This window comes from Panthera uncia, chromosome F1 (genome assembly GCF_023721935.1).
Source record: "Panthera uncia isolate 11264 chromosome F1, Puncia_PCG_1.0, whole genome shotgun sequence".
NCBI classification, from domain to species: domain Eukaryota; kingdom Metazoa; phylum Chordata; class Mammalia; order Carnivora; family Felidae; genus Panthera; species Panthera uncia.
In genome coordinates, this window is record NC_064813.1 from 20070930 (window position 1) to 20098587 (window position 27658).

A 27658-nucleotide genomic window follows, 5' to 3' on the forward strand; every position below is an offset into this window, starting at 1 on the left:
TGTGTTCCTTCTGGCACTGATTGTTTTCTGCCTCCCTCACTAGATTGTCTGGGGCTGGTGTCCGGCATCATTATTTCTTCAGGCTCTCCTGATGGCAAGTGCTCAGTAAATACACAAACGAATAATCATTACCATTATACAATAACGTGAAAGCACTTTCCCCACACTTGTACTAATTTGGTCCTCACAACAATCTTGTGAAATAAGGTACCTTGATTAACTCCCATTTTCCAGATAAGGGCATTTTCTAGATATTGGCCTGCCCAATGTCACACAGTCAGTAAGGAGTTCTTTCCACTGCATCCTACTGCTTGAATGAACTATACAGCCGAACAAAGCATCGGCTCAGTCTTTCCCCATCTCACACATCTTATCCCGCAAATCAACTTGCCTTATATACACAACGTGCCTTGGACATACACTAAGTCTAAGCTCAGTCTATGCTGAATAAATGAAATGGTGCATTATACAGCAGATGATCTGCACGCAATCCATGGAAAAGAAGCAACTTAAGGGGAGGGAGAATCTTTCATGCAAACCATTTACAGGGAGTCTACTGGGTGTCGGGTATTGGAAAACAGGACGCCACTGTTCTGCCCTCATGGCGCCTACAGTCCACCGCAGGAGATAGACGTTAAACAACTAATACCACAGTAAACTAAGCACAGTTTTGCTAAATGCTACTAAATGTAGCAGGGGGGGGTTGCTCTGGTCCCAAGGAAGAGCGACTGGCGCTCGATGTAGGAAGGTTGGCCTCTTTTGGGCGAGGGGGATACACTTAAGATAGAAGCATCAGTCGAGGCAAATCAAATGGCAAAAGGCGTAGGGAAATTGCTTCTCACAAGTAGAAGTGGACCTAAAGGACCCCAACTCTCCAGTCCCACTGCCTGGCCTCCTACCTGCTTGTGAAAATCAGGAAAGAAAAAAGAGAAGGCAAGAGAGAAGTTCGAGGTCAGTTTCTGCAAGTGGGGCGGGCGGTAGGGAGGCGGAGGACAGAGGGGAGGCGGCGCCGAGGGAGTTAAGCGGGGCCGACCCGGGAAGGGAAGGGTTAAGGGGGGCCGTCCGGAGCGAGCCCGGTAGGCCCGCCCACCGGAGGGCGGGGGCGGGGCCTCTCAGAGTGAGCCCTTGGATTGGTCGCGGGGAAGGCGTTACGCTAGGACGGTACCAACAGTCGGGGGCTGCGGAGGCGGGGTGGGGGGGTGGGTGTGGGACCGCCGGCTTAGCGCGGGGAGAGTGGCCAGGGAATGGCCGGGCCGGGGGTGGGCGGGAGCCGCAGTGGCGGCGGAGGCTGGGGGTGGTGAGCGCGGCGTGGGGCTGCCCCTCCCGGGAGGCGGCGGGGGTGGCCGGGCCGCACCGCACCGCACCGCGCGGGCGGCCATGGAGCGAGCCTAGGGCTCGGCAGGTGAGCGGCGTGGGGGCGGGGAGGGCGCGCGACCCCCGCCCCCGGCGCGGCGGGCGGGAAAGTGCGGGCTGGCTCGCGGGCGGGGCGCGGTGCGTGGCGCGCGCCGGGCGGGGGCCGCTTGGGGGCGGGGCGCCTCCCCGAGGGGCCGGGCGCCGGTACCCGGAGCGGTTCCCGAGCGGCCGCTGGCGGGTCCCGGATCTGGCCCCACTGCTGCCTTGGAGACCGACCCGGGCCGCGCGCCCCGCCTTGCTGGCCCCCCCCGGCGGACTCCTGCGGGCGGGCGCGGCTGGAGGAGCGCCCGCTCGGCCCGCCTGAGGCGCGGCCTTACCTGGGGCCGCCGGGGGTCTTTCTAATGACCACCCCTCGCGCCCCGGCGCGGTCCCTAGAGGAGACTGGTGCCAGTGCCGCCCTCGCGTCCCGCCGAGCGCCCGTTGCGGCGGCCCGGGGAGGATCGCGCGCCCGCGGGCCCACCTCGTGGCCGAGAAGCGCAAGTGACCACCAGGCCCGAGGCTGGAGGCAGGGTAACCGTGCCGGGGCTCCGCGGTCTCTCGGGATCGTGCACCCCGCACTCGCACTCGGGCACAACTTAAGGAAATGATACGGTAGTCCAAAGTGGGTTGCGCTTGAGATTTCATTTCCGGGTGTGTGGGCCCCGCGATTAAAAGCGAACCTAAACGTTGCCTTTCTTGATGGATGTGAGCAGTTGTCAAGCTGCGCCCTTGATTGTGGGATCTGATAAAGAGTTTCGTTCTAAGCAGGCTTCTGTTGTCTGCAAGTCTTCCGGTAGGAAGAGAAGGGGTGGAAGGATGTTGGAGGGAAAGTGGAGACGACGGGGCATGATTGGTCGTTATGGAATTTTAATCCTTTAAATGGCTATATTATCACTTGGATGGGTGAGGAGTATGTAATTTAGGAAAATTAGAGATGCTTGATACTGCGACTTTGAGGCTAGGTAGGGCCAGGTATCAGTATCCTCTCCACCCAGTTTCCCTGTGGAGATTTGATTTCTCACCTTGAAAGGGGAAGAGGAACGTGGGATCTTTTAGCTTTTAAATTGTAGGACTTCATACGTTTATACATGAATCGGGTGATTAAGATTGATATTTCCTATCGTGTTATAAATTAATGCATAAATTTCATTGGGGTTGCTTTTAAAAATTGAGTTAGAGACCTCAGTGTGCTTATAATCCTTGAGTTTATGCAGAACCTTTGAGCTAAGCCTTAGAGCACTTCCACATATATTATTTATCAGCAAGACATGTCTTTGGGAAACTGAGGTACAGGTGTTAAAAATGCTAAATTATTTGCCTAGACTCAGAGCCAGCCTAAGGTAGATTTGAAATTAATGTTCTGTGTTAAATTGATAACTTTTCTGAAGTTTACGAAGTTGTTGGACTTTGATCCCTGGAACCATACAATGGAATCAGTCAACGGGAAGGGTTTCCAGATTTCAAAGTGCTTATCAGAGGAGAATAAAAAAGCACAAGCAAGTAATTCAGATTCTCAACCTCGCTCACGATAAAGTGTGGTGATAGAATGGTCATGGCAAAAGATGATCAGGAAATCTCGGAGCTCACAGCTTCTCTTTCAGTGTGCCTTGTGAAAATGTGTCATTGATTTGTTCTGTTGTTTCTCTGAACCTAGTAGGAAAATAGCTACTATTGGGTTAAAGAGTGAAAACTTGAAAACACATGTCCTGCTTTTCTTTCTGGGTACTCTGAATTAGGGAACAAACATCACTGTTTCTATCATCTAATCTTAGATGTCTTCTCATTATTTGATGTTGAGTTCCTAGTTCTTTGACTTTTAGTCCATTCTCTTGATTTCCATCTGTAGAATCCAGCTCTCTCACATGCCCTTAAAGCTTCTTCTGTTTATCTTTTTTGAATATTGAATTTCTAAATGAAATTGTTCGTTTGTTTGTTTGCAGGGCAGACTTGAACTTCCCACACTTGGTGTGACCATCATTTCCATGGTGTAAACCCTGAAGTCAGATACTGCAGCTCTTGAACTGATAACTTTTAAAAATAGCAGCCACAGTGGTTGTCTCTTGATGATTGGTGCAGTCTCATAATAGAAGCAGAGGCCGCTCTTTGTATTCTGTGGCCACAGTTGCAAACAATAAAAAGGAGACAGCCTTCTGAAGCTGATGTCTGGTCACCCGGGGACTAAGTGCCATGTGGTTTTGTAGATTGAGGTAGGAAGTATAGTTACAATGAGGCACTACAGTTTGTCGTAATAGTGATGATAATTGGCATACTTTTCTCTCTGCACCTAACAGCGCGCAGTAGATGTGCAAGAAATACTTGGTGGTTGAACGAATGAATGGCAAACAGTATGAAGGAAGGGGAGATACTCTAGTGTATAAATTGTTGAGTTCCTGTTTTTGTTAAGGAAAAGACAAGAAAGTGTGTTTCAGATTACTGTTGAAAATTGCCGTGAAGATGGGTATCTGTACGGGGTGTTACTTGCCGGAGCGGCCTTGAGATTTGATTCTGTGATTGTATGCTGTTGTAGCCACCTGCAGCCTCCGGGCAGCCGTTGGTGCCCTGGTCAGGTGCAGCTTCGCAGACTTGCTCCTGCAGCCTTCTCTGGCTAGACTAACGGAACAGTTGGATTGGTAGTCAGTATTTTTGCTTTAATGGAAGAACTGGAGCTCTTGGCGACGGCCTCACCATTATCATTGATCCTGATTGTCCCATCCTTCTCATCCCTTACGGAGGGTCACGGGAAAGGAGAGCTGTCCCTCCCGGAAGTGCTTCTCCAGCAGCTCCTTATTCCAAACCAATGTTATTTCTCCCTCTTTTCCTTCCTTGAGCTGCCTCTGTGACCCCCTAAGGACTAATGAATTCATTAGCACAGACCTGGGGAATGGAAGACCTTACTTTGCAACTGAAGGCAGCTTCTGACCAGCTTCTGATGCCAGCCGGACTGCTGGAGTCCTCTAGGAGAGAATATAATGCAGAGATCTGACTTGTGATTTTGTCTTTCCTACCCAAAAGCAAAAGAGGAAAGAGAGGCCTAGCACCCGGCTTGATGAGTCTTGGGGCTGCAGGTGTCATCCCAGTATGAGATAAGAAGTGGAGCCTGATACAGAAAAGAGATAGCTTTGGTGTGTGTCTAGAGGTCTGTCCTTTCTGGCAAGGTGACAGTCCAGTGGTGGGGAGGATACTAATTTGGGTACGTGATAAACGGAGGTGGGGGCATATGAAATTAGGAACGTGTAACAGAACCAAGTACAGGGGTGAGTCCGTCATACCATTCCCTCCAATGCTTTCTGCCGTATGTACATAGCAGTGCCTCCCTTATCTTATTTGTTTAGGGAATAAGTCTTACCTGTGAAGATTCTTGTTTTCTACTTACTGTGGGGAAATTTTTATAATGTGTTCTGTGCTTTGTTTGCTTTTTAAACAATATAGTTTCGTGTTTCTTTTATTGACTTGAGGTTGTGGTACTGGCATCTGTTACTGACCGTGATGGAGCCGGGCTTCGAAGCGATTGAGATATGTATGTTTGCCGTCCTCTGCTTTTTGAATTCCTGACTCTGCCTTTAATAATAGCCTGCCTCTTCTTTCACAGGGGGGAGGTCGTGCTTTTGCTGTTGTTCGTGTCCCTGCCGCCCTCTTTTACATTAGCGGCTTCTGGTCTTCCGTGGAGTAGCCGCCCCGGTAACTCTGCTTCCCGATGGGACGTGAAGCAGCCGGGGGGGCTTTGCGAGGGTCTGCCGCGCCTCTCCGTTAGTGGATGGACTTTGGAACCATGAGTTGGCTGCCCAAACACCTTTTGTGGACGCCTCGTTTCTTACCCTTGGTTTAGATAACAGACGTGCACCCTGTTGAGGTGCACTTATGTTTGTGTAGTTCTTCGGCAGAAAAGAGAAAACGATAGGAAGGTACCAGCGGCGGTTCTCATTTCGGAAAGCATCGCCAGTGACACCTGAAGATCGGGCTCCAGCCCTGTCTGGTGTCATTCTCGGGCAGTGTCTTGGGCCGTCTCCAGTCTTCCTCTTAGCATTTGCAGATCGCCTTTGCTCCCAGTCCCAGCCAATGGTAGGAACAGGCTTGGCAGTAGCAGTGGCCTTGAAAGGTGGAAGTAGGGCACACGGCGGCAACAATTTAAAATTGGGTGCATAATACGTATACGCATACCTATTTGATATTTCTGCATTGTTTTACTGTGCTATGTATCTGAATTCATCACAGGACCTAGTTTCTCTGTGTCTGTAAAAGAGGCCATCTTTAGACCAAGGAGCTGAAGACATTTTTATAACCATGCAGGTTTCCCTCCCTTGTTCTTCACTCCTTTTATTTGGTGGGCGTCTATTGAGTGGCTCTCCCGCACCCTGCACTGTGCCAGCTTATGGGGAAGTACAAAGAGTAAAATACATCCCCTTTCCTTGAGGAGCTCACAGAATAGGAGAGGAGATAGGCATGCCCAAAAGTGTGTGTGTGTGTGTGTGTTTATGTTCATATTTTAACAAAGGGATCGTGCCCGGAGCCACTCAGCCTCAATTCACCCCAGACCTGCTTGGGGTTCTGGTGTTTCTAGAGTGATCTGTGGCCCGTCAGCTTGACACACCCAGAGCGTAAGGTTAATAATGTGAGGTGTTATTGTTGCATAAAGCTAATATACCTTTCCAGAACTGTAGTGAATGGAGCAATATAGACGGAAAACAGGAAAATCTGAAGGATAATATTATATTCTTTGAAATTCCATATTTCCACACTATTCTGGGAATTACGTTCTATAATATAGCTTTCAGTGGTGGTTATATACTGACAATTGAGCAGTGAAATAAATACCTAGAACTTGGGAAGTTTCGTTTTACCTGGCCCACTTGAAACAGAATGCAAATTCTCAGGCATTTCCAGAGTTTCTGGATCAGGGAACACTGCCTGAGTTGGTTTTTTAGAACAAAGCTCACTAGCAGTATGAGCTAAAGATTTTTTTTCTTTTCCTTTTTCAAGGAATAGGGTTAAAGAGTTGCCCCAGATCAAGGTTTAAATGGCACAGGTTTGCAGGAATTGAATTTTTTCCGGAGGGCACAAACACTCTCTATTGCCTATTTCATTTTTGCTCTTACAGCCCAGAAGAAAGGCTACCTTAACATTTCCTTAACGCCTAGTGATCACTTTTAGTTACCTTCCTTCATGGGACACAATCACGTAAGGGATTGTGAGTTTATGGATCTGAACAAATGTTGAAGTGAGAACAGTGGGGGGAAAAGTAATACTCAGAGTAATTTGGACTATGTGGGAATTGGATTTTCTATACCTATAGCTTTTAAGTTACTCTTAAGGCCTATCTTAAGAGCTTTAGGACGTGTAAAACTATCATCCTTTTTTTTTTTAAGTTTATTATTTATTTTGAGAGAGAGAGCGCGCGTAAGTGGGGAAGGGGTAGAGAGAGAGAGGGAGAGAGAATTCCAAGCAGGCTTCATGCTGACACAGCAAAGGACCCAACACGGGGCTTGAACTCATGAACTGTGAGATCATGACCTGAGCCAAAATCGAGTCGTATGCTTAACCAACTGAGCCACCTAGGCTCCCCTTAATTTTTAGAGAGAGGGCATGAGTGGGGGAGAAGGGTAGAAGGAGGAGAAAGAGAGAATCTTAAGCAGGCTCCATGCTCAGCATTGAGCCTGACACAGGGCTCAATCCCATGGCCCTGGGATCACGACCTGAGCCAAAATTAAGAGTCACATGCTCAACTGGCTGAGCCACCCGGTGCCCCCAAAGCTATCGTCTTTAAAACAGAGAGCTAATTTTCCAAATTAAAAAGGATTGTGAAGGGGCGTCTGGGTGGCTCAGTCGGTTAAGCGGCCGACTTCGGCTCAGGTCATGATCTTGCGGTCCGTGAGTTCAAGCCCTGCATCGGGCTCTGTGCTGACAGCTCAGAGCCTGGAGCCTGTTTCAGATTCTGTGTCTCCCTCTCTCTGACCCTCCCCTGTTCATGCTCTGTCTCTCCCTCTCTCAAAAATAAATAAAACATTAAAAAAAATTTTTTTTTTAAAAAAGGATTGTGAAGGCATTTTATTTGCACCTTTTTTGTAGAATAGAATCACTTAATGCTTCCCATTGTTGAACGGGGTAGATGTGAACTTTGTAGAGAAGAGAAATAGGTGGGTCCAGTTAGTGACATGGCCTCCCAGTCTTCTACTTCACATGGTACCCACTTTGAAGATACCTACTTGCTTATAGTCTTCGCTGCTCTTCAAACTTAGGAAAGGATTTGGCTCAGAAGACAATACAATCATTGAGGATTATTTTCTTTGTCATTCTTTCTCCTTTCAGGAGGTCATCTTTGGGTTTTTGATCTTACAGTAATGACTAACAAGTGATCACTATGGGTTGCCCAGGCACTAACTTTAACACAGTGAATGTGGTAATGTTCATTTTTAGCAACTCTGTGAGTTAGGCAATAGTGTTCTTACTTCACTTTTCATATGAAAAAACTGAGGCCCAGGGAGGTTAGGCATTAAATCGCTTTCCCAAGAGCCACAGTAGGTGGTAAAGCAGGTAGTCGGAATCCAGACCACAAACTCTTAACCTTTCTGCCTCAAAAGAGTTTACATTTAGAATAAGCAGCTATTTCCTATTTTATTTTATTTTAATTCCAGTGTAGTTAACACAGTGTTATATTAGTTTCAGGTATACAATATAGTGATTCAACAATTCTATACATTACTCAGTGCTCCTTAAGATAAGGACTCCTAATCCCCATCACCTGTGTCACCCACCCGCCTCCCCTCTGTTAACCACCAGTTTGTTCTTTATAGTTAAGAGTCTGGGTTTTTTGTCCCCCCTCCCCATTCATTTGTTTTGTTTTGTTTTGTTTTGTTTTGTTTCTTAAATTCCACATCCAAGTGAAATCGTAGGGTATTTGTCTTTAAGAAGCTATTTCTTAAGCAGAGAATTAGCAGGAAAAGGAAAACTAGATGTAGATACTGATTAATATTGTTTGATATTTTTGGTTTCGTGGAAGACTGCTATTTGAAGGTGAAAAAGAAGAGTATGCTCTCGTGGTAGGCAGTGCATGGCAATGCAAGAATGGGCTGGTTTCCTGGGGGATACTCAGGATTTAGCCGGGTAATAAACACGTGATGCTCTTTGGTATTGGTGGTTTTGACTTCCTGGAAAGAAGGAAGCACACAGTGCTAGGTGGGATGATTTCTGAATGCTCTTGATTTTCCTCAGAATTGCCAGTAACCAGCAGGAGAAACTGCGTTTATTTCTAGGGGGTGGGTAATAATAATGTAGCCCAATGCTCTGATGCCGCTACCCATTAAAAAACAAAAGGACATTATATCAGACTTAGCTCAGGGTGAAAGTGTGTGTGTTTCTAATACTTTTTGTACTAAAAGGTTGTGATTTTTGCTATTATTTAGGCTTTGGCTGAAGTATGAATGGCAGGTTTTATAAACTGGGCATATGTAGTTGTGTGAGGGTGTGAGGTTAGTCTCCATTGTTCTAAAGTATGTAAATGGATTTTAGTAAGTGGTCCAGTTCAGAGTCCGTTTTTTCTTGTGCTACCTTAAAGGGACCTTAATTCTCTATTTTCCTAAGTGTCTACCATGAAGACAGAAATGGTGTGTAACATTTCATTTCACAGTGAGTTTACTGCTCTGTGGAAGGGATTAGTAATTATTTACAAATATGACCTAACAATTGATTATTCCAGTGTTTATATTTAATGGTTAATTTAATGTTTCCCTCTTCCTGAGAGAATTGTTTTTAGTCACATGATTTATTTCCGTGTCTTCTCCCTCAATATTTTTAACGTCTCCAAAATAGTTGATAAGGGCAGACTATATGCGAAAATGTTGTATTTGACAAATCACCCCAAAATTTAGTGGTTTAAAATAGTGATTTGTTCTTTCTCACCATTGTGTAAGTCAGCTGGGCTCAGCTGGTTGGTTGTTCTGCCCAAATGGTTTATAGACTGGGATCACACGTGTGACCCCATTTGACTGGGACCTCTATTAGAACTGGGGTGGCTTTACTTCTGTGTCGGGCACTTGAGCTGAGGTGGCCAGAATGGGTAGGTGCTGGCCAGGCCCCTCTCCATCTCAGTCCCTCCTCATTCAGTAGTCTAGCCCAAGCTTCTTTGCATGGTGGCTGGGTCCCAATCGGAAGCTGCCAGGTCTTTTAAGGGCTGGGCCCAGACCTGGCACACAGTCATTCCATTGCATTCTGTTGGCCAAAGCAAGTTACAGAGCCAGCCCAGGTTCCGGGAGGAGAAAAAATAGATTCTACTTTGTGATGGGAGGAATTGTTGGTATCTGTCTTTGTAGATAATCAACCAAAAACTCTTAAGTAGATTCAGGTCTTACCTCTTCTTATCCCCACCAGACCTTCAGAGCTTTGCTGAAACCCAGTTACTAAAGAAGTTCGTAAAACGGTCCCTGTAAGTCCTACTCAGGATCAAGGGTGGGAGGTTATGTGAGTAACTATGATTATAAAGTATATAATAAATTCCTCCTACTTTGCCTGAAATCTCCTTTGTTAATAGCCTTCTGCATGAAATGTTCATACTGAACATTGTGAGCACTTTATACTCACAGGCATGTTACGTTCCATTTATGTGGAAAGAATGTTATTTGACCATTGAATTGAAAACATAAGAAAAAGTTCTCACTGAAACTTTCACTTTTAGTTACTCTGCACAAACGTTGGGATTTCTTCTCCATGACTTGAGGAGAAATAGTGTAAGGATGTCAGTTGATCCGAGGGAGATTCTAGGGTGCACAGCTGCCAGTGAGACTTGGAACCTCACTGGTGGCTTGTGGGAGTTCCTCCTAAAGTAGTAAGTGAGGGGCCGGGTGTTCACAGGTTCCTCAGCAGCTGCATGAATTGAATGTTATCACACCATGAGTTAGACCTGTGCACTGCCATGTTTTTCTGCATATGTCCCTCCAGACATCAGCTAGATTCTTGAGTGGAAGACTTCATACTAAGACCTCCCTTTTTTTCTGCATTTTCTGCAGAATCTGTATCTCTTCTCCCCCAAGCAACTTAATAGTCCTGAGTTTGTCCTTATAAAACACTTGTCACATATGTAGGATGATGTGTGTGTGTGTGTGTGTGTGTGTGTGTGTGTGTGTGTGTGAGAGAGAGAGAGAGAGAGAGAGAGAGAAGAATGAAAGTAAATGAGCCTCCATAGCAAGCCTCATTTAGCTGATGGAGCTGCAGATGAAACCAGGGTTCAGGAGGAAAATTTCTTATAAAGGTCTACCTTCCAGAACTCCAATTTAAGAGCTTATGCCAGCTTTTAGTGTGAAGACGACCATTTACATTGCCTTTTTTATATTTAACGTTTTTTGAGTTATGTTATTGCCTTGAGTCTGTTTGTTCTGTGAGGTAGGCTCTGTTCCACATAACAGAACCATTAAAATAAATGACCATAATATAAACTGGACAGTGTTACACTGTTGGAAGCATTTCTGAGAGGAGGTGAAGGCATAAAATAGAGCAGGCAGACTCCTCTGGGAATGCAAGTGAAGTTTTCATGAATAATTTGGAATGTAGCCAGTGAGTTTGGTTTAATTTCCTTCGAAATGGGGTATCTTCTTAGAAACCCAGTTTGCGGAGAGTATGGTAAGTGTGCCGTTGTTTCCAGCAAGAGAAGAAGATAATACGGCACGGAAACCCTGTCTTGGGTCTCCTACCCTCTCAAGCATGCAGGCGTAAAGGGGATCATCTTAAAGACTAAGAAGTATGCCGTCACTAGAGGATGGTATGATACCGTATCCTGCATCTCATAGATTTTTCTGGAATAGGAGAGACTTTTTTGTAGAAATTCCACTGTGATCTCTACATTGTCGATTTCTTAAATGTCTTTGGCTTACCCTGTGCACTGAAGGAACGGCAACTCTCCAGCTAAAGAAAACCTCTTTCTGAACTGTCCATGTTTCTTCAGAAAAAGAAACAATACCCTGAAACTACCAGCTAAACCGAGCAGAGTGTCGTGTCGTTAGAGAAGTAGATTGCCCAAAGAGGATAAGCAGATAAAGGAGAGCCAGCATTAAGTGCCGCACGCTCACGTGATTCTGAACGTCAAAGGAGATTAACGCCACAGTCCCAAGATCTTTGTAGTGGTTTGTTCAGTGTAGGTGAATAAAGCATCCACCTTACTATGCGAGGTACCGTAGGGATCGCAAAGACAGTTAAGATCACCAAGGAGCCAAGTTTCGGAGAGGGCAGTTGAGAACTACGTAGCAGAAGATACTGGACAAGGCAGAGTGTGGTGAAGGCGTGCTCTAATGGACAGAGGTTTCTGTAGGGTGTGAAGAGGGGCTGGAAATGGCCTCGGAGATGGCCCTTGAAAGATAGATTAGGCTTTAAACAGGAGAAAATGGGGACAAAGGGTAAGAGCAAGAGGTCTTTTGAGGGAGTCCCCATGTGAGGAATGACAGGGCAGAGGTCAGCCCCACACCAGGGCAGAGCCTGGTCATGGTCCGTCTGAGTTGAAACTGAGGAACGGTGCCGCCTGGCAGAGCAGACCGCGGAAGCCCATGCAGAGGGCGGCTCTGATGCCTGGCTAAGGAACGTGGGGAAATCAGAAGCGGTGTGTGATGAGGCGGGTGACTGTGGCGCATCATCTGGTCTGCGCTGGAGAACCTGGAGGCCTGGAACACAGTTCTTTCCGTGATTCAGCAGAAGGGGATGAGGACTAGGTTACGTTGGTGGCTGTGGGAACGAAGGGCACCTGTCTTTCCTGCTCTGCCAGGATGTGGCTGGTGATTGATCACAAACACGGAAACTTGTTTGGCCTCTTGCACCCCGTGCTCACTCCCGATCTGCAGAGGTAAATGGTGAAATAACTTAGCAGTTGAACTCTTCCTTCGTTTACTTCACGTAAACCCCTCTCCTGGTTGAGTGGGTGAATTGTTTGCAGCCCCGAATTGCTGAACGGGTGCTTCTGAGGCCTATTCAAAAGGTAATGAGATTTCCCATTTTAAAAGCGCACAAAGACTGTGGAATGGGACCGTTTGGTCTGAATTTTGGAGCTGCTGGAACTTCCTGTTGCTTTAGTGATTAAAAACAAACACACCTCAATATCCGTGGCCTTTATGCTGAATGTTTAGATATGATAGGTTTATACAGCACGAGGGAGGAACTTAACCCAAATGAAATGAGCAGCGGCCCTAGAAGTTTGGGGGTTAACCAGAGTCAGTCCTGGCAGACAGCCGCCCTGCTTGCCCCTCTGCGCCTGCCCCTCGTGCCAGTGGTGCCAGGCCCGTGGGTGGTTGCGGCTGGAGGTACTGAGGAAGCGGTCGCTGACACAGCCAGATTTCCACGTTCCCTTTTGTCACTGCAGCCGAGACGGGTGCCGCTGAACAGATCACTGGAGGAGCGGAGAATCAGTGAAGGAGTTGTGTGGTGCGTGGGTCGTGCTGGAACCAGCGGTCTCTGGAATCTGCTCTCAGACTAGCGCTCGCTCTTCACCGTAATCACAGAGAACCATCTTACTGAGTTTCACACCAAACTCCGTACCGTCACAATTACATTTTGGATGCACTTGAATTGCCTTTGCCTCAGCTGACAGTGTTACGTGCTCCCTGGGAGAAGGATGCTGAAACAAAACAGGTGGCTGGAGTTAATTAGAATTTGAATTTGACTCTCCCTTTCCTCTTCGTCACCAAAACGAACCGCAAACGGGAGGTTAATCACCAAGCATGAACTGCCTGGCGGCAGGCTCACCGCAAGGTGATGCCGGTGATGCCCTCAGAACACGCCGTTGCCCTGGTCGACTGTGTTTGGAGGGGTTTCCAGCTGTTCCTAGGAGAGCAGTCTCCAGTTTCAGCGGGAGGGTCTCAGCCCGACGTTCGCCCTTTTGTATTGGCGTGATTTCTTCGATTGATGGTTTGAGTTGTTAGATGAATTGGAGGGTGAAGCCACACCCTGCTATCTTCTTGTCACATTTGTCTTAGCCAGCGCTGTGCTGTCAGTAGGCGTCCAGCTGGCAGGCTTGCGCGTGTTTTTAAATGGCCCCGTGGAGTGGAAAGCAACCTGTCCGCATGCAAATGAGACCGCCTGTATGTTCTTGCAAAAATCTTGTGTGTGGGATCTGTTCGCTGGGGATCGACCAGAGCGTGGTCAGCCCCATGCCGGAAGCAGTGCTTGTCCATATCTGTGGCGCCCATCTCTTTGTTACATGCCCGACCGGTCCAGACTTCATAATGTTGCCATAGTACCACGTTTCATTAGTTTTCTGGTCATGTTCTACTAATAGCCAGATGGCATAGGGATATGTTTTTCCTTTACTTAATTTGTCCAGATTTCATTATCCCTCTTTTACAGGGATTTTAATTTTGAAAAATAATTAGTGGAAGACTGATGAAGCAGAGACACGTGCCTGGGCGTTGTGTTTAACTACGTGAGCAACAGATAATGACACATCCAGGCTTGCTGGGGGTTTGGATTCGGAGGAGTTACTGCTCTCCTCTGTATCCTCTTTGGCATTTTTAGGAGTTCCTGACTTATAACATGTCATAAAACTTACATTTAGAGAAGATGAGGACTGGAAAGTTACCAAATACTGGTGGTTTTGGATGTTCAGAAATCCTTTATGGATTTTGAAAGGTAAAAATGAAAGTTAAGGAGTTACACATATCTTAGTGTTTTACTTTTGTTGTGCTCTTTCCCATTGTTTTGGTGTTTTGGCATTTGTAGCCATTCAAATGGCTCCTAGATGGGTCTGCACCCTCTTAAGACGGGAGTATTTGCTTTAAAATTTTCATTGTACCTGGTGTTTACTTGTGAGGTCCTTCCCCAGACCAGTCGATTTGAAATTATTGGGTCTTCTCAGGCTTTAGGAATAGCAAGGATAAAAGGGTGAGTTATATATTTGAGGCTTGCAAACCATTCAGGGCTGGAAGGACAGAATTTCTGACTTAATTTTGCTTTATACTTGGGCTTACAGGAATTGTGGGAGGCGCTCCTGTGAAGAAATGGACCAGTGTGCGTAATCATGGAATCTCCTTGCTAACCGGCTCTCCTTGAGAAGTGAGAGAGAGAGTGGGTCGGGGAGAAGGAAAAGAGGTCAACATGAAGCTAAAGCAGCGAGTCGTGCTGTTAGCAATTCTTCTTGTCATCTTTATCTTCACCAAAGTTTTCCTGATTGACAACTTAGACACATCAGCAGCAAACCGAGAGGACCAGAGGGCTTTTCACAGAATGATGGCTGGCTTGCGGGTAGAGCTGGTGCCCAAGCTGGACCACACCTTGCAGTCTCCCTGGGAGATTGCAGCCCAGTGGGTGGTTCCGCGGGAAGTGTACCCAGAAGAGACACCAGAGCTGGGGGCGATCATGCATGCCATGGCCACCAAGAAGATCATTAAAGCTGATGTGGGTTATAAAGGGACACAACTGAAAGCCTTACTGATACTTGAAGGAGGACAGAAAGTCGTCTTCAAACCTAAGCGGTAAGTCTCCTTCTCAGGAGTTAGTTATATTGTGCTAGTTGGTCGATTCAAGTAGCTCGAAGTTTATAGAAGACTGTTCATCACCTTCTCTTAGTCTTCTCTCCAACAACATGAGCGGAATAGACTACAAGACCTCTGAAGTATTTTCCAGCTCTTAGTGTTCTGTGATTCTCTGGGGCAGATTTGTAGGAACATATTTTGGCTCTGTATAAGACTGAGCGTTTTACACTTAGAGCTCTCCTTGATTTCTAAATTTATCAGATATGTTCTGTGTGCCAAATGTTAGAGATACAAAATGAATTGGTTGGGAAATCAGCAACTTGTCACCAGAAGTGTGCGGTTAGAGGCCGGATAACCAAGCACACACCAGGGGTGTGGTGGAGTAGGAATTACCCACAGCTGGAGTGGGTTTGGACAGGTGACTGAAGTCTAAGGACTGAAGCTGTGATTCTTTCACATGGGTTTTGTTTTGATTTCATTTTAATTAATAAACTTTATTTTTTGGAGCAGTTTTAGGTTTACAGAAAAGTCGAGGGTGTAAGTTCAGAGGGTTTGTCCCCCCGCCCCCCCGCCTCAGTTTCCCTATAATTAACGTCTTCCACTAGTGTAGTACATTTATTGCAGTTGATGAGCCAGTAGGAATTTATTAGCTAAAGTTCACTGTTCGCAGTAAGGTTCATGCTCTGTGTGGTACATTCTGTGGATTCTGATAAACCTCTAATGACAAGTATCCACCATTACGGTATCACACAGAATGGCTTTCCCATCCTAAAAATCCCATGCTCCACATGTTCATCCTCCCCTTCCTCCCTCAGACTCCTAGCAACCACTGATCTTTTTACTGTCTCCATAGTTTTACCTTTTCCAGAATGCCATATAATTGGAATCCTACCTTTGTAGCCTTTCAGGGTGAATTCTCTCGCTTAGCAAAATGCATTTCAGTTTCCTCCATGTCTTTTTGTGGTTCGATAGCTCATTTCTTTTTATTACTGAGTAATATTCCATCGTCCGGTTGTACCACAGTTTGTTTCTCCAGTTACCTACTGGAGGACATCTTAGTTGCTTCCACATTTTGGCAATTATGGATGAAGCTGCTACAAACGTACATGTGCAGGTTTTGTGTAGAAGTAAGTTTTCAGCTCATTTGGGTAACTACCAAGGAGCACGTTTGCTGGATCATATGGTAAGAGGATGTTTAATTTTGCAAGAAACTGCCAAACTGCCTTCCTAAGTAGCTGTGCTATTTATATTCCCACCAGCAGTGAATGAGCGGCATTAGGTGCCTCACCAGCATTTGGTGCTGTCAGTGTTGGGGGTTTTGGCCGTTCTGATAGGTGTGTAGTGATGCCTCATTGTTTTGGGTTGTGTGTGTGTATGTGTGTGTGTGTGTGTGTGTGTGTGTGTGTGTTTTTACCTGTTTTAAGGAGAGAACTGGGCCATTCTAGTTACTTCAGTCCAAAATCTGAAAAAGTGGGCTGAATTATATGTCGTTAGATGATGATCCCTTGGAGACTTCTCCAAGGCTCTACAGAGATCATTTGTTTGGCAATTCTATAGTATAATTAATATTTTTAAAAGTTTCCTGTGAGTATATGATTTTGAAATAGGTTAACATGACGGTGATTCATATTCTTTTGCCAGGAGTTAGTTACCAGTGAATTTTCTATGTACTAAACATTTTTCTCATTCCTTAATAGGGCTTTTGAGAGAATTATAACCGATACCTTTGGGTCTCTTGCCGGTGGGAGAAATGTGGGGTAAAGATGTACAGAATTCAACTGTGATAAGAGTAGTTAGCCTAGCTGTCTTCATGACCCAACCATCAATAGATAACATACAGCCAGAGAACAAATACATTGGGATCCCAGAAATGGAAGAAATCTGTATTTGCCTGGAACTGGGAAGTGTGATGTATGGAAGATGTGGCAATTAGGAAGGGAAACATAGGGCATGCCTTTGGAGAATAGAAAAGTCTGATTGGCAGGTGATATGGAAAAAGTATGGTTCCGTGGACCCTGCGACATAATTTCCATTGAATGCACACCATTCTCCAGGCTCTACACTAAGTACTTTTGTATCTGTCAATGCTTTTAGCTTTTACCACGACTGTGGGCAGTAACACTTAAGTTTATTTATTTTGAGAGAGAGAGTGCGAGCAGGGGTGGGGCAGAGAGGAAGAGACAGAGAGGATCCCAAGCAGGCTCCATGCTGTCAGTACAGTGCCCAACAGAGCTCGAACCCACGAACCATGAGATCATAAACCTGAACTGCAACCAAGGGGTGGATGCCCAACCGACTGAGCCACCCAAATGTCCCTACACTTCTTACTTCTAGAATAAGAAGCTGAGGCTGAGAGAGAGTAACTGACTTGACAAGGTCACCTCGCAGTAACTGGCGTTTGGATCTGAGTAAGAGTGGCTGGTGTTCTGCCACGCACGTGTGATTCTCTTCTGTTTGCCTGCCTTCCTGAGCACCCGTCAGCAGAAATCCCTAGTTTAGTTTTGAAATGTAGTCCTCGACCTCTTGGTTTGTGGCCTGGGTGATCAGCAGTGTGAGCAGAGTAATGGAAAAAAGGCAGACTAAAAACAAATGAAATTGGTGTACAGAGGTGAAGTGTGAGCATTTCACGTCTAAATAAGAGGATGTCCCCTCTGTACCCAGCCCTCCGTTCCCACACTGGGGAATTGGGGGTAAGATGCGCCAGCAGGAAGTGGGAGGAGCAGGTATTCCTGGTAGTGGCGCTGTTAGCGTTGGTCCTGGTGCTGTGCAGGAAGACCCGAGGTGCTCGGTCAAGGTAGAAGTGGAGGGAGGGGCCGCCCCAAGGTAGAAGTGGAGGGAGGGGCCGCCCGGCTGGTGACTGGAGGAGGTGGCAGCCGATAACCACACCAACTCTCCTAGTCACTGTGCTTCGTCCCCTTTCTCTACCGCCACTGCAGCCTTCCCTTCACCTTCCTGAAGGCTGCTGTCATTCCTCCTTCAGACGCCCATATTGGCACGGTGTTCCCAGCTTGAAAACATTCAGGGACGTCCCATTGTTCACCGGGCAAAGCGCAGCCTCCGCAGCCTAATGGTCAACCCCTGGCCGTCCGGCCCTCCTCTCTGCACCCTGCTCTTTATTCCTGCCAAACTAGTCCCCGCCCCCCAACTGCCCCTGTCCACTCGAAGCCCCCGGGGACTCTCCTCCCCCACCTGCAAGGTGCCTGGGCCCCACCTGCCCTGGGGGATCCCGCTCTCGGTCACTGCACGCACCCAACCTGTGCTGGTGACACCTGGCACTGTCGCAGGCTGCGGAACGTGGGTGTACGTTCAAGTGCCTGTGGAAATTGACTCTGGTCTCGAGATACCTAGCAAATTGCTGTTCTGACCCTGGGGGCCTCAGAGGCTATTTAGTCCTGGTGTAAGCGCAAATTAATGTCCTTGGTCAGACTCTGATGTCCTTCCCCAGAAGGATAGGAGTGATTTATTGGCAGTTACTCTATGAATTTTGCTGCTCTGTCAGTGACTTAAGATGGATCGCTCTCTGCTGAGAGGAGGCTCTGCGCCCCTGCTGCTAAGGCGACACACGCACCTTTCTTTAACAGCCACTTGTGGTTTCCGCACTTCCGGAGCCTGGTTGGCCATGTCCTCCTGTCAGAGATAGGACACATGTGCGGTGGATGCAATTTATGGGAAGACAGTGATGCTTTTATTTGCACATTTTGCCTCACGTTAGAAACGTAATTTTTTTTTTTTTCTTTTCAGTGTAGCTCTACCCATTCTGGAAGTAAATTGGCTTTCCCTGGGCGAAGGCTGCAGTTCTGGTGGGAAAGCAACAAGGTGGCAGGAGCCTAGGAGTGGGTAGAAGTGAGTGAGTGGTCCTAGGAAGTGCTGGCAGGGACCTCGGAGAACGCCCGGTCCAACTGCTCATTTGACGGGTGAGACGCGGAGTTCTGGCTTGCTGTGTTTCGCACAGCCAAAACGTGAGCCAGGGATTCAGACCTCCTGACTCTGCGGGCAGCTCTGTGATTCTTACTCCTTTCCCTTTTCTTTCCCTCCCTTCCTCTCCAGGCCACCCCCGATGTTTCTGGATTCCTTTAGGGTTTTACATTTCACTTAGAGCAGCCTTTCCATGTATTGGAAAGGTCTCTGACGTTTCACTGGGAGGAGTGGACTGCACGTACCTCCCTGTGTGTGGAGGCCCGACTGGGGCCCCAGCAAAGAAAGTATTCCAGGACTGTCCCCCGGCTGTATGGACGGCCTGCGGCTATAGCGGGGAGAGAAGTGCTTGAGGAGTGTTAGCTTTTACTGCAGTTCTATTTAAAAATGGAGACTCATGGGGCGCCTGGGTGGCTCAGTCGTTTGGGCGTCCGACTTCGGCTCAGGTCACGATCTCACGGTCCGTGAGTTCGAGCCCCACGTCGGACTTTGGGCTGATGGCTCAGAGCCTGGAGCCTGCTTCCGGTTCTGTGTCTCCCTCTCTCTCTGCCCCTCCCCCGTTCATGCTCTGTCTCAAAAATAAATAAACGTTAAAAAAAAAAATAATAAAAAAAATAATAATGAAAATGGAGACTTATTTGGGAGGTAGCCGCATAATCCTAAGTAGCCTGAATAATGCTTTGACGCTAGAAACGTAAGAACTACACGTGAGTATTTTGACCAGGCCAAGAAGAAACTGGCCTCCAACCAGGTGGTGACGCATGGCTGTCTTCTGGCGTGTATGTTCTGTACTTTGCCTGGAAAATGTGTTCTGTGGATATGGTTTCCCTTTAGATTCCGAGGTCACTTATGTTGAAGTTCACTGCTTTTTATCGCAGTGTTTCCCGCTTCCCCGATGCAAGTGTCCTCGGTGGAACAGCTCCACTCTGCTTCAGTCTCCATTCATTTCTATCTTACTATTGCCTGTAAAGCCTAATAAATAGGCCTTTTGACTCAGGAAATGCATGCAAACAGTAGAGGTTATAGGTGAATTTAGTGTCCCTTTCTTCCTAGTTAACAGTTAAATGGTATCTTTTTTTATGATTCGTCGAAAGAAATACTCTAGCTTTTATTATCCTTTGTTTATGTCATGCATGTGATGTAAAATAATCAGAATGGAATTTGAGATGAATGATATCTTGGAAATTGCCTTCTGGTTCGGCTCCTCACATATTGTAGATGAAGAATCTAAGACCCAGAGAAGAGACTGGTTTTGTTGAAGGTTACCCAGAAGGTAATGACAGCACTATATATGTAGCTCTCGTGCCAGGCCAGTATTCCCTCCACACGTCATCATAAACCTAAAAAGAAAAAGAGGATGGTTGTTCAAACAACGCTTTTCATATGCACCTTTGCCTGCTCCTCAACAAAAGCTGAGGCACATCCAGACCGTTTTTTTCCCCAAGAAATTTAAACTTCTCTTACAAGCCTTGCCATAGTCATTCCGGTAAAGAGACATTTTAGTTGTACGTTTCCCTTCATTTCTTTAGTTCAGTCTAGTAAACGTTTTAGTAAACGTTTATTAAGCACCAACTATAGGCTTAACATTGTGCTAGAGATACAGAGATGGTCCTTGCCTTCCAGAAAATGACCTTGTAGTGTTACTTAAACTACACTGGAAGTATTTCAGAGGGGTAGAAATAACCTCTTCTGTGTTTTATTCATAGAACAATTGCTGAGGCAGGGAGAGAATTCCAGTTTCCTTCTCTATCTTTACCCTACCTACCGGAGATTTGTCCTAATCCACAGCTCTTCTCAGCTTTGACTGAGAACGTGTCTGCAGAGCAGAATCAGGCCTGCTGAAGTTTCTGTTGTGCTGTCTCCTCTGGTGCTGATGTAATTCACGTCTCCGTGTGTGCTTCCCATTCACTCTGCAGGTATAACCGAGACTATGTGGTAGAAGGGGAGCCGTATGCTGGCTATGATAGACACAATGCAGAGGTCGCAGCCTTTCATTTGGACAGGTACGTGCCATCATGGAGGGCTACGTTTGTTTTGTTTCCTTTTAAAAATATCTTGGAGAGGGCCCGTGGCCTCCTTCTAAAGGGAGCAACGCTAATGGCTTTGACTTGGTACCTACTTTAGATAGCTGACCGACAGAGTCTGTTAAATTTGTATGAGTCCCTCATAATCTGGGTGGTTCTAGGAATACCAGGGTAAATATCTTCACTCCACACTTGTTAAGATCATTTCATTCTGGTATGCCTCCTGTTGTCATGAGCGCAGGTGTTCTTGGTAAATAAGAGGGCAGGATGAAAACCAGAGTTGGAACTCAAGTCCCTAAATTGAATTGATTGTTAATTAGACCTGACAGTACTGGTTTTTTGTCTTATTTTTGTTTAAAGTAGGTAATACTGACTTATCCCCATATGCTAGAAGCACATAGCATGACATATATAATGAATTTTATGGTCCTTCATACAAAAAATGCATGGCTTCAATAACCAGAATAATTCTAAAAGAAAAATAGATGTAAATTCTAAAGGTATAAGCTAACTAGGAAAATTAATATTTTTTCAGCAGGTAGCTAGTTTAGGAGTATTGTAACTGAACTGCCTGTATCTCACTTGTTCTTCTGATCAGCTCTTTCCTCAGGGCTTTTTTTTTTTTTTTTAAATGTTTACTTTTGAGAGAGACAGGGACAGAGCACAAGCAGGGGAGGGGCAGAGAGAGAGGGAGACACAGAATCCAAAGCAGGCTCCAGACTCTGAGCTGTCAGCACAGAGCCCGGCACGGGGCTCAAACCCACTAACCGCGAGATCATGACTTGAGCCAAAACTGAGAGCCGGATGCTTAACTGACTGAGCTACCCAGGCGCCCCTCTTCAGGGCATATTGACAGACTTTAAAAGAAATATTCACAGTATTTTTTAAACGAATGTGTAAAGGAAACCAGAAGAAAACAAAGATGGACTTTTGTCTTTTTCTGGATTACGAAGGATTTTCTAGGCACAAAAGCAATAATCGAAAAATCGCAAAGGAAAAGCTATTCGGTAGGCTCAGCTAAATAAAGTTAACTCATATGTCAGGAAACATCAAACAAAATTTAAAATCAAACTAGGAGATAATACTTGAACCTAATGTAATCCAAGCATTAATAGCCTTAATATTATAAATGTTTATACAAATCCAAATATGTGCTAAAACCCTAATAGAAAATGGTCTAAGGACACAGTTGACTGAATAGAAATGATCGGTTGCTAATAAATATGGCAGGGGGTCATCCTCACCAGTAACAGCAAATCCAGTTGAAGGGCACTGGGTGGCTTAGTCGGTTAAGCGTCCGACTCAGTCTCAGCTCAGGTCGTGATCTCGTGGCTTCATGGGTTCGAGCCCTGCATTGAGCCCTGCGCTGGCCATGCAGAGCCTGCTTGGGATTCTCTCTCTTTCCCTCTTTCTCTGCCCTTCCCCAACTTGTACTGTCTCTTTCTCTCTCAAAATAAATAAATAAACTTAAAAAAAAAATCCAGTTGAAACCATGGGATACTACTTTCTTCTGCTGAAAATGGCCAGTATTTTTTTTAAGAGGGTAGTACTTTATTGGCAGGAATGGATTGAGATTCATATGCAGCTTGTGGCATTGTTAAATCGGTTCAGTTTTTCTTTTTAGGAACTCTGTCATGTATCAGAAACCTTAATGTTCCTATTCTTTGGATGAGTAACATAACTACCTGTTCACGCAATTATCTAAGATATTTCTAGGAAGGTGTTTCTAGGAAGTACCGTGGAGAAGTAATGAAATTCAAAGACATATACCCACGATCTTAGCTGGAGCATTTTCAGTAGTGAAAAACTGGTAGCAATCCAAACATCCAGTGATATGGAAAAGGTTAAATAAATGTTCACAACACCATGAATTTTCACTGCCTCTTTTAAGACCTAGCAGTAGAGAGTTAGGTAAATCCTGCTTCTCACTAAATGACATTCTGGAATCAGTCTTTCCAAGACCTCATTTGTTTCCATTTTCTTCATTCCCAAACCCCTTCCTGTTTGCCTACTGATGGACACCAGCCGTGTGTGAAGGTCATTTTCCCATATCTATACCAGTACTTCATAGCATCCAACACACTAATTTGTGTTAATCCACTCAAATAAAGTGGTACATCATTGTTACTTATTTTTGTTTTTCCCCAGTTATCAGCAAAATTGAACGTCTCCTTACCTTTTCACGGCACAACCGCCTGTATGTTAACTTCAAGTGAAGTTGTCTTTGTGCAGAAATCACTGCCTTTGGTGTTAATTAAATACACTAATGTTCCAATTCATGACTTGTGCTTTGGGGGCCTTGTATTTAAAAGTCCTTCCCTACCTCAAAGCCTGCAAGTTATTCTCTAGCCAGTACCCCCACCCGTGTTGTTAACTGCCACTGTGATGTGACCCCTCCGCGCTAAACTGGCTGCTGTTCTTTGGCCTGGCACTGGTCAGTAGGGAGGAAAAGTACTTTCCAACTCTTCTTTCCCATCCATGGCTCCCGACATGTCTCTGCTCTGGGTTGCTATTTCTCTACTACGTTAGGATTTGACCACCTTCTCTGGCCTTGGGAGGTCCTCTCGATGTTTGTTATTTTGACACCTCAGTTGATTAACTTGCTTTTGCGGCTTTTCTAAGATTAAGACAGAGTCAGTCAGCAACCCCGAACAGTGGATTCTTTATTTACGCAGCTACTTAAGAAAATTCTTTTCAATATTTATTTTTGAGAGAGACAGAGACAGAGTGCGAGTGGGGGACGGGCAGAGAGGGAGGGAGATGCAGAATCCGAAACAGGCTCCAGGCTCCGAGCTGTCGGCACAGAGCCTGATGCAGGGCTCGAACCCACAAACTGTGAGATCATGACCTGAGCTGAAGTTGGACACTTAACCGACTGAGCCACCCCAGGCTCCCCTAACATAGCTGTTTTTAAAAGTTTTATAATGACATGAGAAAAGGCTCATGATATAATGATGAATGCAAAGCAGGATACAAAATTGGGTATAGTATAATCTCCGTTGTGTATATACACAAGAGTGTATATGTTTTTCTATATATGTGTAAAGGAAAAAATGCTCATATGCCAAAAGTCCAATAGTTATTTCTGGGCTGTGGAATTATGGGTGATCTTTATTTTCTTCATCATAACGATTCTGTGTGCTCCAAGTCCTGCCCCTCCAACTTTCTTCAGTGAGTGTGTATTTTTTTGCCAGTAAATTTCATTTTTTAAAAAATGATTTTGCTCAACCATAAGGTTATACTTTAGACCATTAGAGAGAAGTTACCTTCGCATGTATCTGTATTTAAGTTGTCCTATGGGTTAATCCTTCAGATTAATCTGATAGTTTCCTGCCAGTGTTCTGTTTTACCCAAAGCTTTGAACCTATGTATGGATTTAAGCCCATTTTTTTAATGCTTTGTTAAAATTTATTTAAAATTTTTTATTATGAAAAATTTCTAACAAATTAGAACAGTATAGTGAACGCGTGTTATCTATTTCCCCGATTTAGCAATTGTTCACATTTGGCCAGATTTGCCTTATCCCTTTTGCTGAAGTACATATTAAAGTAAATGACCTACATCTTGATATTAAGCTCATAAATATATGTACCTTTAAAATAGACTGACCCGCAGGGGCACTGGACTGGCTCAGTCAGTAGAGCGTGCGACCCTTGATCTTGGGGTCATGAGTTCGATCCCATGTTGGGGGTAGAGATTACTTACAAATAAAATCTTCAAAATATATATATTTACCTATGAAACAACAATATCTTTTTAAGACTACTTTGTCAAATACACCCCCAGAGATTTTTCTCTTCTGTTCTTCAACCTCCCAAACCAGGATCCTGGGTTTCCGCCGAGCGCCCTTAGTGGTTGGCAGATTTGTTAATCTGCGGACAGAGATCAAGCCTGTTGCCACGGAGCAGCTGTTGAGCACCTTCCTAACCGTAGGTAAGAAGATTATAGAGGACATTTAAATAGAGGAGTAGTTAATAAGTTATTAACTATCATGGCGCAAGCTGGTTTGTGACTTTCAGGAACTGAAGAACTCAAGGGAGCACAAAACCAAATCAGGTAACTTGTTCTCAGGTCACTGGGGGAAATGGATCTAACGGCAGGTGGCCAGAAGGCGAAAGTTTTCCCTGATGTGTGCTTTGTTGTGTCTGTGAAGTAGGAAGTGACATAGTTTACTGATAGTGTAAGCAGGTGATAACTTCCTTCTGCTTGATCTCAAAGTAAATCTCAAACTTAAATTTTAGCCTGAATGTGTATTATTGACTTGGCGGTGTTTTTCCTATACATGTCCTTTCTTGGGAACTATCTCCTTAGAACTGAGGAAACCCTAAGGCAAGCCTGTAAGAGGGTCAGAAATGCCCTTGTAGGGTTGCGTGTGGGCCTGAAAGATCACCGCTGCCTTCTGCTCTGAAAGGGTCAGCCTATAACTCACTGTGCATGGAACTGGCTGTGGTCCCTCTGGTCTCCGTTCTCCGTCGTCTCACTCCAGGGTGAGGAATCTGAGCTAAATTCTCACTCCAGTTCTCCTTGTGGGCACAGTGAGAACGGGAGGGATTCAGAGGTGCTGGGGGCTCTTGTTTCAGCCTCATCGTGGTGACATTTTCAATGACACAGTGCTCTGCATTATGATATGACTATCGAAACAGCATTGCGAGATGAATTTCAGCTTGCTTGGCTAGAATGAATGGATTTATATTTCCAGTGAGGTGAAATTGAGTATTTAAAGGGCTTATGACAGATTCATCATTCAGAATTTAAACATAGAAGGCCAAGCTACACTGTTCTTACAAATAAGCAAAAACACACAGTGTCATGATTTGTTTCATATATTTTCTAATCATCTTTGCCTGTCCAATTTTATGCTCAGGCAAACACAGATTCCTGCTGGATGAGAGGAGGTCAAGAATAGGCCAGAGCCTCTGCTCTCTGGAGACTCACAGAAGGTTAACTCTCAGACACGGTGCGAGGGGTGGGAGAGGGAGAGGCCAGAAAAAGGTTTGTAGAGGAGGTTATTGTCACTGAGACTGAGTATTGAAGCATCGGTAGGAGCCGCCCAGGCAGCGTCTTCGCTGGGCATCAGGCGAAGTAACAGAAAGGAAGAACGGAGCGAGGGCATAGAGACGGGCCAGTGCGTGGGGTTGGCACACTTGGGGAATGAGCTTCTGGACGCACCCTCAGCACAGAGCAGCGTCTCAGTGGCGCTGCCGGAAGATCTCATGGACCACGTGGCTTAAACAGTGGAGATTTATTTCTCCCAGTCGTGGAGGCTGGAAGTCCGAGATGAGGGTGCCGGCACAGTTGGGTTCTGGTGAGGACACTCTTCCTGGTTTATAGTCAGCCACCGTCTTGCTGTGTCCTCACACGGCAGAGAGAATGAGAGAGGAATCATCTCTGCTGTCTCTTCTTACGAGGGCGTGAACCCCATCATGAGGGCTCCTCCTGGAAGCCCCACCTTCAAATGCCAGCACACTGGGGATTAGGGGTTCAACGTATGAACTTGGGGGTACAGAAACATTCAATCCGTAGCAGCAGGTAGACGGATTTGGCTGGAGGTAGATTTTAAATAATGAGCTGACCTTAGCACAATTTTTAAAAATATGTTATTAGATAACTTCATATAATAGCAACTAAGTTCTGTGTGACCCTTGCAGCTCGACAGAGCACTTACACACAGTTACCTTATTTTGATCGTGTTGACAAAAGAATGAAGTAAGTAAGGGAGATTTACCTATATTTCACACCTGAGAAAGAGGCTAGAAGGAATTAGAGGACTTCCCCAAAGTCACATAGCTACTACTTGTTAGCCAGGACTCAGACCCGGATTTTCAGACTCTCAAATATTTCATCCGCTTATATTCTTTTACAGTCTTTCAGGGGTGCCTGGGTGGCTCAGTCGGTTAAGCTTCTGACTTTGGCTCAGGTCATGACCTCGCAGCTTGTGACACAAGCTGTGAGCCCCGCATCGGGCTGTGTGCTGACAGCTCAGAGCCTGGAGCCTGCTTTGGATTCTGGGTCCCCCACTCTGTCTCTGCCCCTCCCTGCTGCATCTCTTTCTCTCAAAAACAAACATTTAAAAAATGACATTCTTTCAACAAAATTCTGTTTCACTTCTGTGTGGTAGGCTCTGAACCAGGTGCTGAATATACAAAAATGAATGACACCTTCCTGTCTTCCAGGAGTTTCGTCTAACAGGGAAGCCAGACACGTACAGAGAGGGCCTGTGAGCGTGTGGAAGGGAAGGGCAGATGTGAGGGTCAAGGTGACAGTTCGTTAGCGAAGGTGGTATTTCATTCAAGTCTCATAGGGAGAATAGCAATCCTCCAGGAAGGCAGAGTGGGAAGGCACATCCTGGGTGTCTGGACTCTAACCTCTTCTGTACTATAGACTCTTGGCGTGCTAGAGAGGAGCTTTTCTCAAAACAATGTTTTTAAATACATAAATTAGGATACACAGAATTCTAAATGAAACCAATAATATTGAAATATAGTTTTGTTATCAAAAATTAGAAAAAGCAAGTTTGTGATATACTAGTATGTGTTTTGTTATTACTTAACACACGAAATAATAAGATCATAATCATAATCTCAGACTGTGTATGAATGATACTTTGTGCTGTCTGCAACAGTGCTAATATGAAACAAAAAGTCTAATTTCTTCTGTGAAAAAGTCACAGGTGATGCTAATACCACCCTGGTTTGCTCCCTGCCATCATAACTGACGGAAATGCTAAGTTTCAGATAGAAGCCAATGAAAATAAAAATGTAGTTTTGTTCCCATCCGGTGCACGGGCTCCCTGAGTTAACCGTGTTCCAAGTGGCGGGCGGTGCATGGACAAGGTGACGAGAAGTGAGAGAAGCCTGTGGCAAGCTAAGGAGACTGTGTAATTTAGCTAAA

At 45.6% G+C, this 27658-nt stretch overlaps 1 protein-coding gene across 4 annotated transcripts in view; it reads left to right on the forward strand.

Annotated features, from left to right (window-relative positions):
• Positions 1-1253: 1253 nt before the first annotated feature.
• Positions 1254-27658, forward strand: part of FAM20B (FAM20B glycosaminoglycan xylosylkinase) — a 43266-nt gene continuing 16861 nt past the window's right edge. Inside the window, exons 1-4 of one of the 4 annotated variants that reach the window (XM_049634033.1) lie at positions 1254-1402; positions 14327-14828; positions 20660-20746; positions 24591-24700. In XM_049634033.1, the coding sequence (XP_049489990.1) occupies positions 14452-14828; positions 20660-20746; positions 24591-24700 (574 nt within the window). In that variant the 5' untranslated portion in view covers positions 1254-1402; positions 14327-14451. Of the gene's footprint in view, positions 1403-1530; positions 2015-8142; positions 12991-14326; positions 14829-20659; positions 20747-24590; positions 24701-27658 lie in introns of those variants that run through there. The other 3 variants (XM_049634032.1, XM_049634035.1, XM_049634034.1) reach the window with 3 other exon arrangements.